Below are 17,073 nucleotides of genomic sequence, written 5' to 3' on the forward strand. Positions count from 1 at the left end.
GTGCGGCAAACCCCGACCCCATACAGGGCACCCCTCGGCGGCTAGGAGTTTCCCAGACCTCATCGACTGGTCCTCTAGCCGCGCCCGGCCAGGCCAGCACTCCCTGCCCCGCCCACCCCATCAGCGCCCCGCCCACCCCATCAGCGCCCCGCCCACCCCATCAGCGCCCCGCCCACCCCATCAGCGCCCCGCCCATCACGCCCCTTCCGGTGCCGTTCTCCACGCTTCCGCTTCCGGTGGCGTGGGTGGTGTTGGGCGGTGCGGCGATGGCTGCTGGCGGTAGCGATCCGCGGGCTGGCGACGTAGAGGAGGACGCCTCGCAGCTCATCTTTCCTAAAGGTTGGGTTCGGGCTGCCAGACTCTCCCGTGCCACTTCGCGTGGTCCCCTCAGGCCTGGCCTTATCGGTGCTTCGCCGGAGGCCTGGCCTCAGCGGCGGCTTAGGCCAACCCCAGCGCGTTGTAGTGCTGGGGAGGGAACTGGGAGGTGTCGCCTGACCAAGTGGGTTATTTTATGTGATAACAGACTGTGAAGTTCCGGGGGGTTGTGTTAAAGATAACTAAAGCCGGACACTCAGGTGGTAAGGACAGATTTTAAACAGTAACTGTTGCACTATGGAAAAGAGTCCAGCGTGAAGCGAACTCAGCTTCGATTAGTACAAAACCTCTGGGCGTTTTAAGGGAGAGTTAGGGAATAGGTTGTGGTGAGCAGGGGCTCAGGGGAGTCGGGGAAGTGAGATATTTAAAAAAGCGGGAAGTCGAGGGTTGGTCCGTGTGAACCCACCGTGGTTTGTTGACTGGCGCACCTATCGAAGTTAGGCCCCTACCGTTCCCGTGAGACGGAGACAGAGGGCTATCTTCAGCTGTTGACTGGAACAAACAAATTATTTTGGTAGCCTTCAGTTTTCTCAGGCGCGCACTTTAAGCGGTTTATGGTGACCAAGGGGAGGCTATTCTTAGGGATGAGGTCTTCAGCTCAGAAACTTTACAATATATTGTATACAGCTATCTTACTCTTTATTGATTGAGATAGGGTCTCGCCTTGTTGTCGAGGCTGTACCGTAATGACAAGATCAGAGCTCACTGCAGCCTCAACCTCTCGGGCTCAAGCGATCCTCCCTCCTCAGCCTCCCAAGTAGCTAGGACCACAGATACATGCCCCCATACCTGGCTCATTAAATTTTTTTTTTGTAAAGACAAAGCCTCACTATGTTGCCTAGGCTGGTCTCAAACTCCTGAGCTCAAGTGAGCCACAGCACCTGACCTATCTTACTCTTTTATTTTTATTTTATTTTATTTTATTTTTTTGAGACAGAGTCTTGCCTTGTTACCCAGGCCGGAATGCAATGGTGCGATCTCGGTTCACTGCAACCTCCGCCTCCTGAGTTCAAGCATTTCTCTTTCCTTAGCCTCTGGAGTAGCTGGGATTACAGGCGCGTCCAGGCCCTGCTAATTTTTGTATTTTTAGTAGAGATGGGGTTTCACCATGTTGACCAGGCTGGTCTTGAATTCCTGACCTCGTGATCCGCCCACCTTGGCCTCCCAAAGTGCTGGGATTACAGGTGTGAGCTACCGCGGGCACCCTCTTATTCTTTTAATGGGGTAGATAGTACTTATGATTGTACCTTAATGCTGTTTTTCTATTGTTAGAGATATAAGTTACTTCCAGTGTTTGGAGTGTTCTCTGGTTTTTTTTTTCAGAGACAGGGTCTCACTGTGTTTCCCAGGGTGGACTGCCGTGGGTATTCGCAGGCTCAATAATAGCGCAGTACAGCCTCAAACTCCTGGGCTTAAGCAGTTCTTCCGCAGCCTCCCAATAGCTGGGACTGGTGGTGCCCAGCCTCCTTTCAGTTTTTTATTTATAGAATGAGGGTCATATGTTTCCGTAGGCAGATTTATTAAAGTTTTTGGCGTGATAGAAATAATAGTTTCTTTTTTAAGGGATAACTAAAAAGATGCTTTTCTTAATTTGATGATACACAGATTTTTTTTGTACCTGGCTTTTGTGTAGGTACTTTTTGCTTAGTGAGTTTTTATTACACTCTGCAAATAATTTTTGATGAAATCAGGTAGTGTCTGGTACACATGAAAATTTTGCTGAATTGGATACAGTTGACTGTGGACAACACAGGCTTGAACTGCACGGTCCACTTATACGCAGGGCTTTTTCCAATCAAACTCGGATCAGGATGTGAAACTGAGGATACAGAGGACAGGCAGGCTTTTTGTATGTGAGTTCTGCAGGGCCAACTGTGGGACCTCAGTATGCTTAGAATTTTGTATGTGTAGAGGTCCTGGAACCAATCCCCTGATTAGACTGAGGGACAACTGTAATTGAGTCTTAGATCCTATCAAGTAACAGTGCCAGAGTTCTGTATATCTGTCTTTAGTGTCTCATCTGATATAGACATATGAAATGTTTATTATGTAACGCAAAGACAGAGGACATTGGTGTTGGATAAGCCTAGGCAACACAGGAAGACCCAGTCTCTAAAAGAAAGTGAGTGGTGGCATGCGCCTGTAGGCCCAGCTCCTCAGGAGGCTGAAGCAAGAGAATCACTTAAGCCCAGGAGTTGGAGGCTGCAGTGAGCTCTGACCACACTAGTGCATTTCAGCCTGAGTAACTGAGACCCCTGTCTCTAGAGAAAAAAAGAAAAAAATCTATATATAGTTAGTTATGAGAGATGGAGTCTTGCTTTGTGGTCCAGGCTGGAGTACAGTGGCGCAATCTTGGCTCATGTCAACCTCTGCCTCCTGGGTTCAAGTTATTCTGCCTCAGCTTCCCAAGTTGCTGGGACTACAGGCATGCACAACCATGCCCGGTTAATTTTTGTATTTTCAGTAGAGACGGGGTTTCACTATACGGGGTTTCAAGACCAGCCTGGTCTTGAACTCGTGACCTCAGGTGGTCTGCCTGCCATGGTCTCCCAAAGTGCTGGGATTAAAAGTTTAAGCCATCGTGCCTGGCCCTCAGGTGATTCTTGATTATCCTGTCTCAGCCACCCAAGTAGCTGGGATTACAGGCACGCACCACCACACCCGGCTAATTTTTGTATTTTTGGTAGAGCTGGGCTTTCAGCTTGTTGGCCAGGCTGGTTTTGAACTACTGACATCAGGTGAGCCACCCATCTTGGCCTCCCAGAGTGCTGAGATTACAGGTGTGAGCCATCACACCTGGCAAAATGATAAATTTAAGATTAAAACAAAAATCCTGTCCTCTAAAATAAAAATATAAAAATGAAAAAAGTTATGTATTTTTTATATTTTATAGTTTAGTACTTTAGAACTTACTATTTTAGTTTTTAATTTATTTAATTTATTTTAAAAATATTTATTTGAGACAGTGTCTCACTCTGTCACCTGGGCTGGAGTGCAGTGGCACAATCTCGGCTTACTGCAACCTATGCCTCCTGGGTTCAGGCAATCCTGCCTCAGCCTCCCCAGTAGCTAGGACTAGAGACACCCCCCACCATGCCCAGCTAAGTTTTGTATTTTTAGTAGGCTCAGGGTTTCACCATGTTGGCCAGGCTGGTCTTGAACTCCTGGGCTCAAGCAATCTGCCTGCCTGCCTTGGCCTCCCAAAGTGTTAGAAATTACAGGTGTGGAGCTGGGCGCAGTGGCTCACGCCTGTAATCCCAACACTTTGGGAGGCTGAGGCAGGCAGATCATGAGGTCAGGAGTTTGAGACCAGCCTGATTAACATGGTGAAACCCCATCTCTACTTAAAATACAAAATTAGCCATGTATAGTGGCGCATGCCTGTAATTCCAGCTACTCAGGAGACTGAGGCAAGAGAATCACTTGAAACCCGGGAGGTAGAGGTTGTGGTCAGCTGAGATCCAGCCTGGGCGATAAGAGCGAAACTCCATCTCAAAAAAAAAAAAGAAAAAGAAAAAGAAATTACAGGTGTGAGCCACTGCACCTGGCCTATTAGTGATCCTCCGTAAAATTTCCAGATGACATACTGGCCAAGGAATTGTTTTTCCTTTTTTAGGAACAGGGATTAATAAATTATGGCCATTGTTCTTAAAATATCTGCACAAGAGAGAATAACATACAGATCCCCTGATCTATTTCCTTTTGTTTCCAAATGAATTGTGTGTGCTTTCCCTTGAAAATGTTCCTTGGGATTAGCCGTGGGGAGAAATCGTGGATCCTTCCTCTCCATAGTTACACAAAAGTGTCTGAACTGCCTTCTCTACCCCGTTTTGTTGATGCTAAATCCTGGGAATGCTTCCTGAAAGCTTTGTGATAGATCTCACACACCGCTTTCCTAGGCCCTCTGAGTCACAGTTGGACTGCCTTGACCTTCCTTGGCTGAAGGGAGTAACGATAATGTATTAGCAGTATTTGGGTATTGCTCTTAATGAGAAATAGGGACAGTTGACTCGTTTCCTGGTGTCCTAAAAGTTACATTCCATTTAACAAGTAATTTCGGTTTAGTGCAGAAAGAGAGACATCTCTTTTTTGAGACACAGTTTCACTCTTGTTGCCCAGGCTGAGTGGGGCATGATCAGCCGACATGATCTCAGCTTACTGCAACCTCCGCCTCCTGGGTTCAAGCGATTCTCCTGCCTCAGCCTCCCGAGTAGCTGGGATTACAGGCTTATGCCACCACACCTGGCTAATTTTTGAGTTTTTAGTAGAAACAGAGTTTCACCATGTTAGGCTGGTCTTGAACACCTGACCTCAGGTGATCCACCCACCTCGGCCTCCCAAAAGTGCTGAGATTACAGGCATGAATCACCGCACCCAGCCTGGGAGGCATCTCTTAACATTGATTTTTCCAGGACCTGTAAAAGCATCAAAGTTCCAACAAGTGGATTTGTAACTGATTAGCTGCTTCTTCCCCTTTTTTGTGGCCTGATGTCATTTATTACTGTCACTTCAGAGTTTGGATGTCCTGCTATAGAATGCCTTTTCCTTTACTCATTGCTGTGAGGCAGTTGTTTCTTCTGTACCTACACTGCCTCAGTGTTAAAGATTAAAAGAGGTAATCTTTTAATTTTCCTGGTATACGAATAGGTATTCACTGTCGTACATCCCCTATTGTAAGGTAGAAAACTGAAAAAGAAGATATTTTGAGATTTTTGTTTAAACTCTCCTGCACTTGGGTAGAAAATAGCTTTTGGTTATCTTTTTTTTTTTTTTTTTTTGAGATGGAGTTTTGCTCTTACTGCCCAGGCTGGAGTGCAATGGCTTGATCTTGGTTCACCCCATGACCTCCGCCTCCCGGGTTCAAGCAGTCTTGCCTCAGCCTCCCAAGTGGGATTACAGGCATGTGCCCCCATGCCCTGCTCACTTTGTATTTTTAGTAAAGACAGGGTTTCTCCATATTGGTCAGGCTCGTCTCAACCTCAGGTGATCCACTCACCTTGGCTTCCCAAAGTGCTGGGATTACAGGCAAGAGCCACTGCACCCAGCCTTATTTTTTAGTTTATAGTTTAATTTTATTTCAGTAGTGCTTCATCTGTATTGGTAGCCTATTATATTCAGTAGCAGTGAGTACCTTTCAAATAAAAATACTGGGCTGGGCGCAGTGGCTGACGCCTGTAATCCCAACACTTAGGGAGGCCAAGGTGGACAGATCACTTGAGGTCTCCTGATCAGCCTGGCCAACCTGGTAAAACCTCTCTGTACTAAAAATACAGAAAAAATTAGTTGGGTGTGGTGGCGCATGCCTGTAATCCCAGCTACTCAGGAGGCTGAGGCAGGAGAGTCGCTTGAACCTGAGAGGAGGAGGTTGCAATGAGCTGAGAAAGTACCATTGCACTCCAGCTTGGGCAACAAGAGTAAAGCTCCCTCTCTAAATACGTACATAAATACATACATACGTATATCTGTTTCCTCTTGACCCACCACCAAAACTGTCTGTGTTGTGAACATAGAATGAAGCTCTTGTCAGTTACCTGGCTTGAGAAATGGGAAGGCATTACTCTGAGGGAGATGTTAGTGATTTCCCCAAAAGAAGACAGACCCATAGCACATGTGAATGTGAGATTGCAAGTCATTTTGGCTTTTCCTCTGTTGCTTCCTCTTCAGTGTCGGAGTATAAACATGAATTCATGTTTATGAATGATTCCTACTCTAGGGGAACTCACTGTTAAGAGAAAGGCAATAAAAACTGTCTCTGATACTTTGAGATAAGCATTAGGAACATAAGATCCTGCAGTACCATAAGGGAGAGAATGACTTTCCCAAGGGGTAACTGAATTTTTTAACAGAACTATTCTGGAAATGTAGAAGGTAGCTAGCCATATATTATGAAAAGGAGCCTTGGGTTTCTTTTTCTCTCAAACCAAATTCTTAAAAATTGCTTATAACATTTGTGTGGGTACAAAAAATAGAATTTAGGGTACATTATTAATATTTATTCCAGACACTTGGCCCTATTTAATACATAACAATTCTTAAAATTGAGAGTATAATACTAGCATTATTGAAATAGAAAGATGATGAGCTGATACAGGCTAGAGGGAAGTAATTGTCAGTATACTCTTGAAATAAGTAACTAGTCTGTGTCATTATTTAATAGCATGTCTAGGTCAGGTTTTTGGTGTCAGAAACTAGCTCAGATAAGCTAAAATGAACAAAATCCTGTCTTCTGCAGCAACATGGATGGAGCTGGAGGCCATTAACTTAAGCAAATGAACACAGAAACAAAAAACCAAATACCTCACATTCTTTTATAAGGTGGAGTTAAACTTTGAGTACCTGTGGACACAAAGAAGGGAACAACAGACACTGAGGCCTAGTTGAGGGAATGGGTGGTACGGGTTGAAAAACTACCTATCAGTACTATGCTTATCACTTGGATGACAAAATCGTCTACACCAAACCCTCATAACACCCATTTCCCCTATATTACAAACCTGTACATGTACCCTGAACCTAAAATAAAAGTTTAAAAGCCGGGAGCAGTGGCTCACACCTGTAATCCCAGCACTTTGGGAGGCTGAGGCGGGTGGATCACAATGTCAGGAGTTCGAGACCAGCCTGAGTAACATGATGAAACCCTGACCTACTAAAAAAAAAATTAGCTGAGCGTGGTGGCACATGCTTGTAATCCCAGCTACTCGGGAGGCTGAGAGAGGAGAATCGCTTGAACCTGGGAGGCAGAGGTTGCAGTGAGCCAAGGTCACGTGACTGCACTCCAGCCTGGGCGACGAAGCAAGACTGTCTCAAAAAAAGTTTAAAAAAAAAATGTGGAGTAGGAAACCACTGGATTTCTGCAGGGGCAGAGAAATGTTCAAATGCATAATGAACATTTAGAAGCAAACTTTTGAAGGAGTATTTTCAGCTGCCATTTATGCTTCTCACAAATAGAGTTTGAAACAGCTGAGACACTTCTAAATTCAGAAGTTCATATGCTTCTGGAACATCGAAAGCAGCAGAATGAGAGTGCAGAGGATGAACAAGAACTCTCAGAAGTCTTCATGAAAACATTAAACTACACAGCCCGTTTTAGTCGTTTCAAAAACAGAGAGACCATTGCCAGTGTTCGTAGGTGAGTGCTTAAAGGAGATTTTTATTAATCCAGACCATTAGACAGCTGCATGTAGAATGCTATCCCCTTGCCCTTTCCCAGGCCTCACCTGTGAATTTAAGTAAAGTAATGTTGGGCTGGGCATGGTAGCTCACACCTGTAGTCCCAGCACTTTGGGAGACTGAGGCAGCAGGTCACTTGAGACCAGGTGTTCAAGACCAGCCTGGCCAACATTGCAAAAACCTCTGCTAAAAATACAAAAGATTAGCTGGGTGTGGTGGTACATACCATTAATCCCACCCACTCAGGAGGCTGAGGCGGGAGAATCGCTTGAACCTGCAGGCCAAGGTTACAGTGAGCTGAGATTGCACCACTGCACTCCAGCATGGGCAACTCTCAAAAAAAAAAGAAAAAGTCTTAAAAATCTAAAAATTGCTTTTAAGACCAAAATTTCAGTTAGGTGTGGTGGCTTACACCTGTAATCCACACTTTGGGGGGCTGAGGTGGGCCAGTCACTTGAGGCCAGGAGTTGGAAACAAACATGGGCAACATGGTAAAACTCTCTACAAAAAAATACCAAAATTATACAGGTGTGGTGGCAAGTGCCTGTGGTCCTAGTTACTTGGGAGGCTGAAGTGGAGGACCATCCGAGCCTGGGAGGTTGAGGCTGCAGTGAGCTGTGATTGTGCCACTGCCTTCCAGTCTGGGAACAGACTCAGATGTGAATCTGTCACATAAGTTCAGTAGAAGGGAAGTAAGTTTTTTTTTTTTTTTTTTTTTTTTTTTTTGTAGAGATGGGGAGACTTACTATTTTGCCCAGGCTGGTCTCAGGCTCCTGGCGTCAGTTGATCTTCCCAAAGTTCTGGGATTAGCTGGGTGCAGTGGCTCATACCTATAATTCCAGCACTGGGAGACCAAGATGGGCAGAGCACTTGAGGTCAGGAGTTCAAGACCAGCCTGACCAACATGGTGAAACTTCATCTCTACTAAAAATACAAATATCACTTAGCTGGGCATGATAGCGCACGCCTGTAGTCCCAGGTACTCAGGAGACTGAAACAGGAGAATTGCTTGAACCCTGGAGGCAGAGGTAGCAGGGAGCTGAGATCACTCCATTGCACTCCAGACTGGGTGACAGAGTGAGGCTCCATCTCAAAAAAAAAAAAAACCCAAAAAACAAAGCACTGGGATTAGAGGTGAGCCACCATGCCCAGCCTACATTTTTTAAAATAATAGTATTTGTACATACGTATGAGGTACATGTGATACTTTGTTACTTAGAATGTACAATGAGTATGTTAGGGTGTTTAGGATATTGATTATGTATTAGGAACATTTGAAGACTTCTGTAGCTATTTTTATTTTATGTATGTATGTATTTATTTTAGAGACTATGTTGCCCAGGCTGGTCTTGAACTCCTGGGCTCAAGTGATCCTCCCATCTTGGCCTCCCAAACTGCTAGGATTACAGGCACGAGCCATTATGCCCAGCCTCCTCTGCCTTTTTTTATTTTTGAGACAGAATCTTACATCGTCACCCAGATTGGAGTGCAGTGGTGCAATATCGGCTCACTGCAACCTCTGCCTCACGGGTTCAAGCGATTGTCATGCCTCAGCCTCCGAAGTAGCTGGGACTACAGACACACACCACCACACCTGGCTAATTTTTGTATTTTTAAGAGAGATGGGGTATTGCCATGGTGCTCAGGCTGGTCTCGAACTCCTCATTCAAGTGATCCGCCCACCTTGGCCTCTCAAAGTGCTGGAATTATAGGCGTGAGCCACCACACCCAGCCGTCTAGCTTTTTTTAAATGTAAGTTACTTTGATCCCTTTTTTCCTGTTGATTATTGTTTGATTTTTGTTGTTTATTTGGTTTTAATTTGTTTTGATTTTTTTTTTCCCCTGTTGATCAGCTTGCTACTCCAGAAAAAGCTTCATAAGTTTGAGTTGGCCTGTCTGGCCAACCTTTGCCCAGAGACTGCTGAGGAGTCCAAGGCTCTAATCCCAAGGTTAGTACCAGCTGTGAGAAGTTCTCTGTATACTGGATAAATTTCTGCAGATATAATTGGTGTGTCTAAAACGTTTATGCATTTTATATTTGTATACATAATTGCCAATATTGAATTAAAGTGCCGTTTTAACAGTGAGAGCGATACCAAGTGATAGCAAAAATAAGGAACAGCTGGAACTTCATATACTGATGGTAGGAGCGTTAATTAGAACAATCATTTTGAAGAGCAATTTGGCTATGTCTAGTAAAGATGAACGTACTCCATGTTCCAAAAATCCATTCCTGGGTACATATCTTTTTTTTTTGAGACAGAGTCTCACTCTGTCACCCAGGCTGGAGTGCAGTGGTGCGACCTCGGCTCAATTCAACCTCTACCTCCTGGGTTCAGCGATTCTCCTGCCTCAGTCTCCTGAGTAGCTGGGATTACAGGTGCCTGCCACCACACCTGGCTAATTTTTGTATTTTTAGTAGAGATGGGGTTTTGCCATCTTGGCCAAGCTGCCTGAGTACGTATCCTAAAGGTAACTCACACAAGTTTCCAAGGAGATGTATATTACAGTGTTCATTGCCGCATTTTTGTTTTTTTTTAAGTAGACATGGGGTTTTGCTGTGTTGGCCAGGCTGATCTCAAACTCTTGGCCTCAGGTGATCTGCCTGTTTCGGCCTCTCAAAGTGCTGGGATTACAGGCATGAGCCACGGCGCCCAGCCTCATGCTGCATTGTTAATGATAGCAGAAATTTGATAATCTCTTGATCAATAAGAAAATGGATAAATGAATCATTGTATAGTCATAACAGTGTTTATTGTACAGCAGTGAAAAAAGTGCGCTAGAACAACATAGAATTATATCAACATATGCCAGAATGAATTTTGAGGAAAAAAATTGCAGAAGGATAAATACAGTATGATGCCATTTCTTATAAAGTTTGAAACTGCTGCATATTATATATCCATAAATGTGTAGTAAATATAAATATATATGTGGCAAATAAAATTTTAAATGTATGGCAATGATAAATTGTGGTTATTCCTGGGGAAGAAGGGAAGGTGTAAGTCTAGGGTAGTATGCATAGCCATCCACTTTTCCTGCTTGTTAAAGAACTCTGGCCGGGCGCGGTGGCTCACACCTGTCATCTTAGCACTTTGGGAGGCTGAGGCGAGCAGATCACCTGAGGTCAGGACTTTCATACCAGCCTACCCAACAGGGTGGAACCCTGTCTCTACTAAAATCATAAAAATTAGCTGGGCGTGGTGGCGGTTGTCTGTAATCCCAGCTACTCAATAGGCTGAGGTAGGAAAATCACTTGAACTCAGGAGGGGGAGGTTTCAGTGAGCCAAGATCATGCCACTGCATTCCAGCCTGGGGGACAAGAGTGAAACTCCCTCTCAAAAAATAAATAAAAATTTAAAAATAAATAAATAAAAGAACTCTTAAGAATTGCTTGAACCTGGGAGGCTGAGGTTGCAGTGAGCTGAGATCATGCCACTGCACTACAGCTTGAGCGCCAGAGTGAGACTTCATCTCAAAAAAAAAAAAAAAAAGCACTCTGAGTCAAGTGGGGCTAACTGTAAAGGTTTATTTTTTATACCCTTTCTCTTTTACATGTTGGAAATATTTTGTAATGTTTTTTTCAGGAAAAGTGGAAAAGAAATACAGGTGAAAGGTAAAGGTGTTAGAGATAGAGGCAGTAGATTATCACGCCTCAAAGAAGAGCGTAAGGAAATTGCCAGTTGCCGAGTCACTCATTCTTTCGGTTTTCTTGTAGCTTGGAGGGGCGGTTTGAAGATGAGGAGCTGCAGCAGATTCTTGACGATATCCAGACGAAGCGCAGCTTTCAGTATTAATCTCCAAACATCCCTGCTTCTCAGAGAAACCATGTCCCCAGGCGTAACACCACTTTCCCAGGGTCTGGGGCTGACTTGCACAGAAATTCTACTGCAGAAGACAGTTGAGAATTCCCTTGGAGAAAACAGCCCAGCTTGGCATTGGGTTAGGTTGCTGTTTCAAGTAACTCATAGGCCCAGGTGACCTGTAATCTTGGAGCAGCCTTGTGCAGTGGCTGCTAGTGGCTTTCCCAAATGTGCCTCTGGGAAGTGTGAGGTGGGTGTGTCATATAAGCCACACTATTGACTACCTCATTCATGGTTTTTGGCCTCCACATCATCTTTTATTAATATTTCACTTTTTTTTTTTTTTTTTTTTTTTTTTTTTTTTTTTGAGACAGAGTCTTACTCTGTTGCCAGGCACCAGGCTGGAGTGCAGTGGCACAATCTCGGCTCACTGCAACCTCCACCTCCCGGGTTCAAGCAATTCTCCTGCCTCAACTTCCCGAGTAGCTGGGACTACAGGCACCTGCCACCATGCCCAGCTAATTTTTGTATTTTTAGTAAGACCGGGTTTCACCATGTTGGCCAGGATGGTCTCGATCTCTTGACCTCGTGATCCGCCCACCTTGGCCTCCCAAAGTGCTCAGATTACAGGCTTGAGCCACCGCGCCCGGCCAATATTTCACGTTTTAATTTCAGTACGTTTATACTTTTTGAAACTAGACCACAACATAGTAGGCTTTATAGAGAAAGACCTGTTTTACCTAGATGCCAAAGGAATAATTAAACTGCTGTTATTGTTTGAAATACTTGTTTTTGTCTTAATGGAGATAGGGTCTTAACTCTTGCCCAGGCTAGAGGAGTGCTGTGGTACAGTCACGGCTCACTGCAGCCTTGACCCCCCTGCCTCAGCCTCCCAAATAGCTGGGGCCACAGGTGTGCACCACCTTAAAGGATGAGTGTCCATGACAGAACGCCTTGGTATTACTGTGTCTAACCTGGGGGACAGGGAAGAAGCGTGCCATAGGAAGTGTTTACACTTGGGGACAACTGTGCTAAGTATTGTGGAGCCCATAGCCTTGAGCGAGATGGCTACTTTGCCTTTTTTCTTGAACTGTCTTGCAGAATGTGGATTTGGGGCAAGTGGTCTTGAAGGAAGCATTTAGTCACCCTCAAATTAAGATTCTACTTCATCTTTCTTGGGCCTGTACCTCAAAGATGACAAAGAAAAGAAGAAACAGTGGTCGTGCCAAAGAGGGCTGCAGCCAGGTGCACACTATTCACTCCAACCTATTTGCTGCATGAACTATGCCCATTGTGCGCCCAATGACAAGGCTTTTAAGAAATGAAACGTAGAGGCTGCAGCAGTTAGCAATGTTTCTGAAGTGGGCGTCCTTGACGCCTGTGTACTTCATAGGCTGCATGTGAGGCTACGTTACTGTGTTAGCAATGTTTCTGAAGTGGGCGTCCTTGACGCCTGTGTACTTCATAGGCTGGATGTGAGGCTACGTTACTGTGTTAGCAATGTTTCTGAAGTGGGCGTCCTTGACGCCTGTGTACTTCATAGGCTGCATGTGAGGCTACGTTACTGTGAGTTGTGCCATTCACAGCACAGTAGTCAGGAATCGAGCTCATGAAGCCTGCAAGGACCAAACACCTCCACCCAATGTAGACCTGCAGGTGCTGCCCCATGACCCCCACCAAAGCCGATATAAGGAGCGGAGTTCTTAAGGACTGAAGAAAAACAATTCTTTGGAGAAAAATAAAGTTGCAATTGTACTTTAAAAAATGTTTACTTCATAGGCCAGGCTTGAAGTTCTGAACACTGAAGTCTCCAGTCTAAGCCTCTGGCTTGCTACTTAGCAATAGGTGTTCTATGATGGGCTGATTTGGAAGGAGGGAGTCAGCTACTCTTGAGCCACTGCAGTGAAGTCACTTGATCTCACCCTGGGGGGAAACACTTTAATAGCTGAACATTCTAGCTTTGATTTTTCTGAAGGAAATACACCTCTTGAGTTCTGGGGGGTTTTTTAGGGGCATTTGCTTGACTGTATACGAACTTGTGATCCAAGGAAAAAGGAGAAAGAATAGTGTTGGCTTTTACAGTCAGCATAGTTTTATGTTTGCTACTAGATAAGGGAAAAATAAAAAATTCTTATTTTTATAAATACAGTTTCTGAAAACATGATTTCTTTCCTTTTTTTTTTTTCTTTTGAGACAGAATCTGGGTCTGTTGCCCAGGCTGGAGTACAATGGCCCAATCTTGGCTCACTGCAGCCTCAGCCTCCCAAGTAGCTGGGATTATAGGTGCCCTCCACCACGCGTGACTGATTTTTTGCATTGATAGTAGAGACAGCGTTTCGCCATGTTGACCAGGCTCGTCTCGAACTCCTGACCTCAGGTGATCTACCGGCCTCGACTTCCCAGAGTGCTGGGATTACAGGCATGAGCCACCGCGCCTGGCTGACATGATTTCTAAATAATAAATATTCTTGATCAATGTTTGAAGGAAATAATCTTTTTATCCTTAAGCAACTTCACTTCTTTAAGCCTCATTGGTGTTCTCAATTATGAAATGTGGATAATAATAGTATCTCCCCATGGATATTTTGAGAAGGTTGAATGAAGAGGAAATTATGAAGAGCCTAGAGGTGTCTGACTTACAGTATGTTCCAGTAAATGTTCACTATTCTTAGCATCTCAGGCAGATGAGCTAGTATAGACAGATAATTAAGTCAGCTTGCTTCATAGAAATCAGTGCAGAATTTGGTAGCATACCAACTGATAGTATCAGACTTTGAAAATAAATGAAATCGCCTACTCCTTAAATCTGCAGAGTTAACTTTTATTTATTTTTTAATGCTTGATGGATTTGCATGTCATTCTTGGGCAGTGGCCATTGCTGTCTTCTCCGTATTGTTCCAGTTTGGGTGTTCGTGCTGCTGAAGTGAGTACTGCGGAGTTATATCTTGAGGCACTTACATGTGCTGATTGGCACTAATGTAGTGGAATGGAAAGAGACTTGGAAGGCAGCCCAGAGTTACGATGCAGGCATGTGCTAGATGGCAACCTAGGAGCACAGTACCATCTTTACTGGCGTTTCCACGTATGTGCCAGGGGTTCTGTGAGCTACCTGAGAAGTATGTAATGCCCCAGCATATAGTTAGGCACTAATCAATGGTAGTTATCAAAGTGATTAAAAGCAGATTTAAAACGACTCACGCTAGGGAATTACTTGGCTAAAGCAACCTTATGCTGTTACAGATTAAAAGCCTGGTCAGCTATTCTGCTAGATGGTCAAAAATTGTTTTCTACAGGGCCGGACAGCATATTGCTGTTGAAAATAGCCACCAGGAGACCTTGCGCAATCTGTGGAACATTGTGAGGCTCATTGTACTATGTTTGCAAAATCAGGAAAGAATTTGGGAACATAATGAAACAACAAAAAGATGGGTTGTCAAACCCTCACTTCACCAGAAAGCTAAGTGAATCTTTCTGAAAGTTTTAGGGTCTTCGTTTGTTCCTGCTGCTGTAACAGAATACCTTAGATACTGGGTAACCTATAAATAATAGGAATCACAGTTGCGGAGGCTGGCAAATGCAAGATCCAGGTGCTGGTAGGTTCAGTGTCTGGCAAGGACAGCTCTCTGGTCCGAGATGGTAACTTTTTTCTGCATCTTCCGTAGGGAATGAACAGTGGCCTTATGGTAGAAGGATGGAAGGGCCAGGCAGCTTTTTTTTATTTTTATTTTTTTGGATACAGGGTCTTGCTCTGTCATCCAGGCATCATGATCAAAGTTCACTGCCTCAACCTCCCAGGCTCAAGTGATTCTCCCACCTCAGCCTCTTGAATAGCTGGAACCACACGTGCAAGCAACCATGCCTAGCTAATTGTGTCTTGTAGAGATGGGTTTTCACCATGTTGCCCAGGCTGGTCTTGAATTCCTGACCTCAAGCAGTCCACCTGTTTCTGCATCCCAAATGCTGAGATTACAGGTGTGAGTCACTGTGCAGGCCTGAAGCCTCTTTTATTTTTATTTTTTAAAGTTTAATTAATTTATTGTTATTATTTTTTTGAGACAGAGTCTTGCTCTGTTGCCAGGCTGGAGTGCAGTGGCACGATCTCAGCTCACTGCCACCTCCACCTCGGGTTCAAGCAATTCTGCCTCAGCTTCCCAAGTAGCTAGGACTACAGACACCACGCCCAGCTAATTTTTGTATTTTTAGTAGAGACGGAGTTTCACCATGTTGGCCAGGATGGTCTTGATCTCTTGACCTTGTGATTCCCCCCTCACCACCACTCCCACCCCCGCCATGCCACGCCTCAGCCTCTCAAAGTGCTGGGGTTACAGGTGTGAGCCACTGCACCTGGCCCTGAAGCCTCTTAATAAGGGCATTAATCCCCTTCATGAGGGATGTTCTCTCATGACTTAATCACCTGCTAAAGACTCCACCTCTTAATACTGTCACATCAGTGAAGAATTCAGTGTATGAATTGGGTGGGAGGGTGCACATTCAGACCATAGCATGTAGTCATTCTGGTTCTAATAAAATTTATTATACCTGAGGCATGACAAATAGCATTACTAGATGGGACTTGAACATCGATAAGCTGCTTCAGTGATACTGTTAGTGTTTTAGGCTTGTGTATAAAAAGTGGTAAATATGCTAGTGGTGTGAGATTTCAGTTTTTGTTTTTTTTTTTTTTAGGCGAGTTTCACTCTTGTTGCCCAGGCTGGCGTGCAGTGACACAATTTCGGCTGACTGCAACCTCCGCCTCCCAGGTTCAAGCAATTCTCCTGCCTCAGCCTCCTGAGTAGCTGGGATTACAGGCATGCGCCACCACGCCTGGCTAATTTTGTATTTTTAGTAGAGGTGGGGTTCCTCCATGTTGGTCAGGCTGGTCTTGAACTCCTGACCTCAGGTGATCCGTCCGCCTTGGCCTCCCAAAGTACTGGGATTACAGGCATAAGCCACCGAGCCTGGCCATTTCAAGATTTTTTTTTTTAACGAAAAAGTTTATACTTACAGAAAACCTAGAAGGACTAGTACATTGATACCTATGTGTTTACCACCTTGATGTAAAAGATATGCTATTTGCTTTATCTGTATTTCATTGCTAGGAAGCATCTGAAAACAGTCAACATAATACTTCATTCTGAAATACTTAAGTATGTGTTTCAAAAATATACTTTGCTGTATAATGGGCACTATAGCACTTAGGAACATTGACAAGTATTTCCTGTTACTGAATATCCAGTTCATATTGAAGTTTTCCTTGGGGAGAACTCTGGGTCCAGGGTCAGTGCTGGTAGAGGTGTAGTTTCGTTGTCATTAGGGTCCAAACAATTGTGAGAAATGTTGAGGAAATGCATGTGGTTACGGCTCTCAGGTTTCTGTAAAGCTCTTTGCCCAGATAAAAGTACCTGTTAGGCCAGGCGCGGTGGCTCAAGCCTGTAATCCCAGCACTTTGGGAGGCCGAGGCGGGTGGATCACAAGGTCAAGAGATCGAGACCATCCTGGTCAACACGGTGAAACCCCGTCTCTACTAAAAATACAAAAAATTAGCTGGGCATGGTGGTGCGTGCCTGTAATCCCAGCTACTCAGGAGGCTGAGGCAGGAGAATTGCCTGAACCCAGGAGGCGGAGGTTGCGGTGAGCCGAGATCGCGCCATTGCACTCCAGCCTGGGTAACAAGAGCGAAACTCTGTCCCAAAAAAAAAAAAAAAAAAAAAAAAAAAAAAAAAAA

At 44.6% G+C, this 17,073-nt stretch overlaps 1 protein-coding gene and 1 non-coding gene across 2 annotated transcripts; one reads left to right on the plus strand and one right to left on the minus strand.

The window, feature by feature from the left end:
* The first annotated feature begins 219 nt into the window (after nucleotides 1-219).
* Nucleotides 220-12,131, plus strand: POLR2D (RNA polymerase II subunit D). The gene is made up of 4 exons (XM_032263927.1): nucleotides 220-339; nucleotides 7,324-7,504; nucleotides 9,399-9,494; nucleotides 11,264-12,131. The coding sequence occupies exons 1-4, from the start codon at nucleotides 267-269 to the stop codon at nucleotides 11,340-11,342; spliced, it is 429 nt and encodes a 142-aa protein (XP_032119818.1). The 5' UTR covers nucleotides 220-266; the 3' UTR covers nucleotides 11,343-12,131.
* A 2,040-nt stretch (nucleotides 12,132-14,171) lies between these two features.
* On the minus strand, nucleotides 14,172-14,279 carry LOC116540488. Its single transcript, XR_004264463.1, has one exon. It is a non-coding gene; the product is annotated as a U6 spliceosomal RNA (small nuclear RNA).
* Nucleotides 14,280-17,073: the final 2,794 nt, after the last annotated feature.

The sequence above is a fragment of the Sapajus apella genome, unplaced genomic scaffold, assembly GCF_009761245.1.
Source record: "Sapajus apella isolate SASKATOON/1434 unplaced genomic scaffold, GSC_monkey_1.0 scaffold140, whole genome shotgun sequence".
Taxonomy (NCBI): Eukaryota; Metazoa; Chordata; class Mammalia; order Primates; family Cebidae; genus Sapajus; species Sapajus apella.

Excerpts from the sequence above, each read along its gene's own strand:
- POLR2D (XM_032263927.1), top strand. The coding sequence starts at position 267 with ATGGCTGCTGGCGGTAGCGATCCGCGGGCTGGCGACGTAGAGGAGGAC. Across the intron at positions 340-7,323 it reads GCAGCTCATCTTTCCTAAAG|AGTTTGAAACAGCTGAGACA; the intron begins GTTGGGTTCGGG and ends TCTCACAAATAG. Across the intron at positions 9,495-11,263 it reads TCCAAGGCTCTAATCCCAAG|CTTGGAGGGGCGGTTTGAAG; the intron begins GTTAGTACCAGC and ends GTTTTCTTGTAG.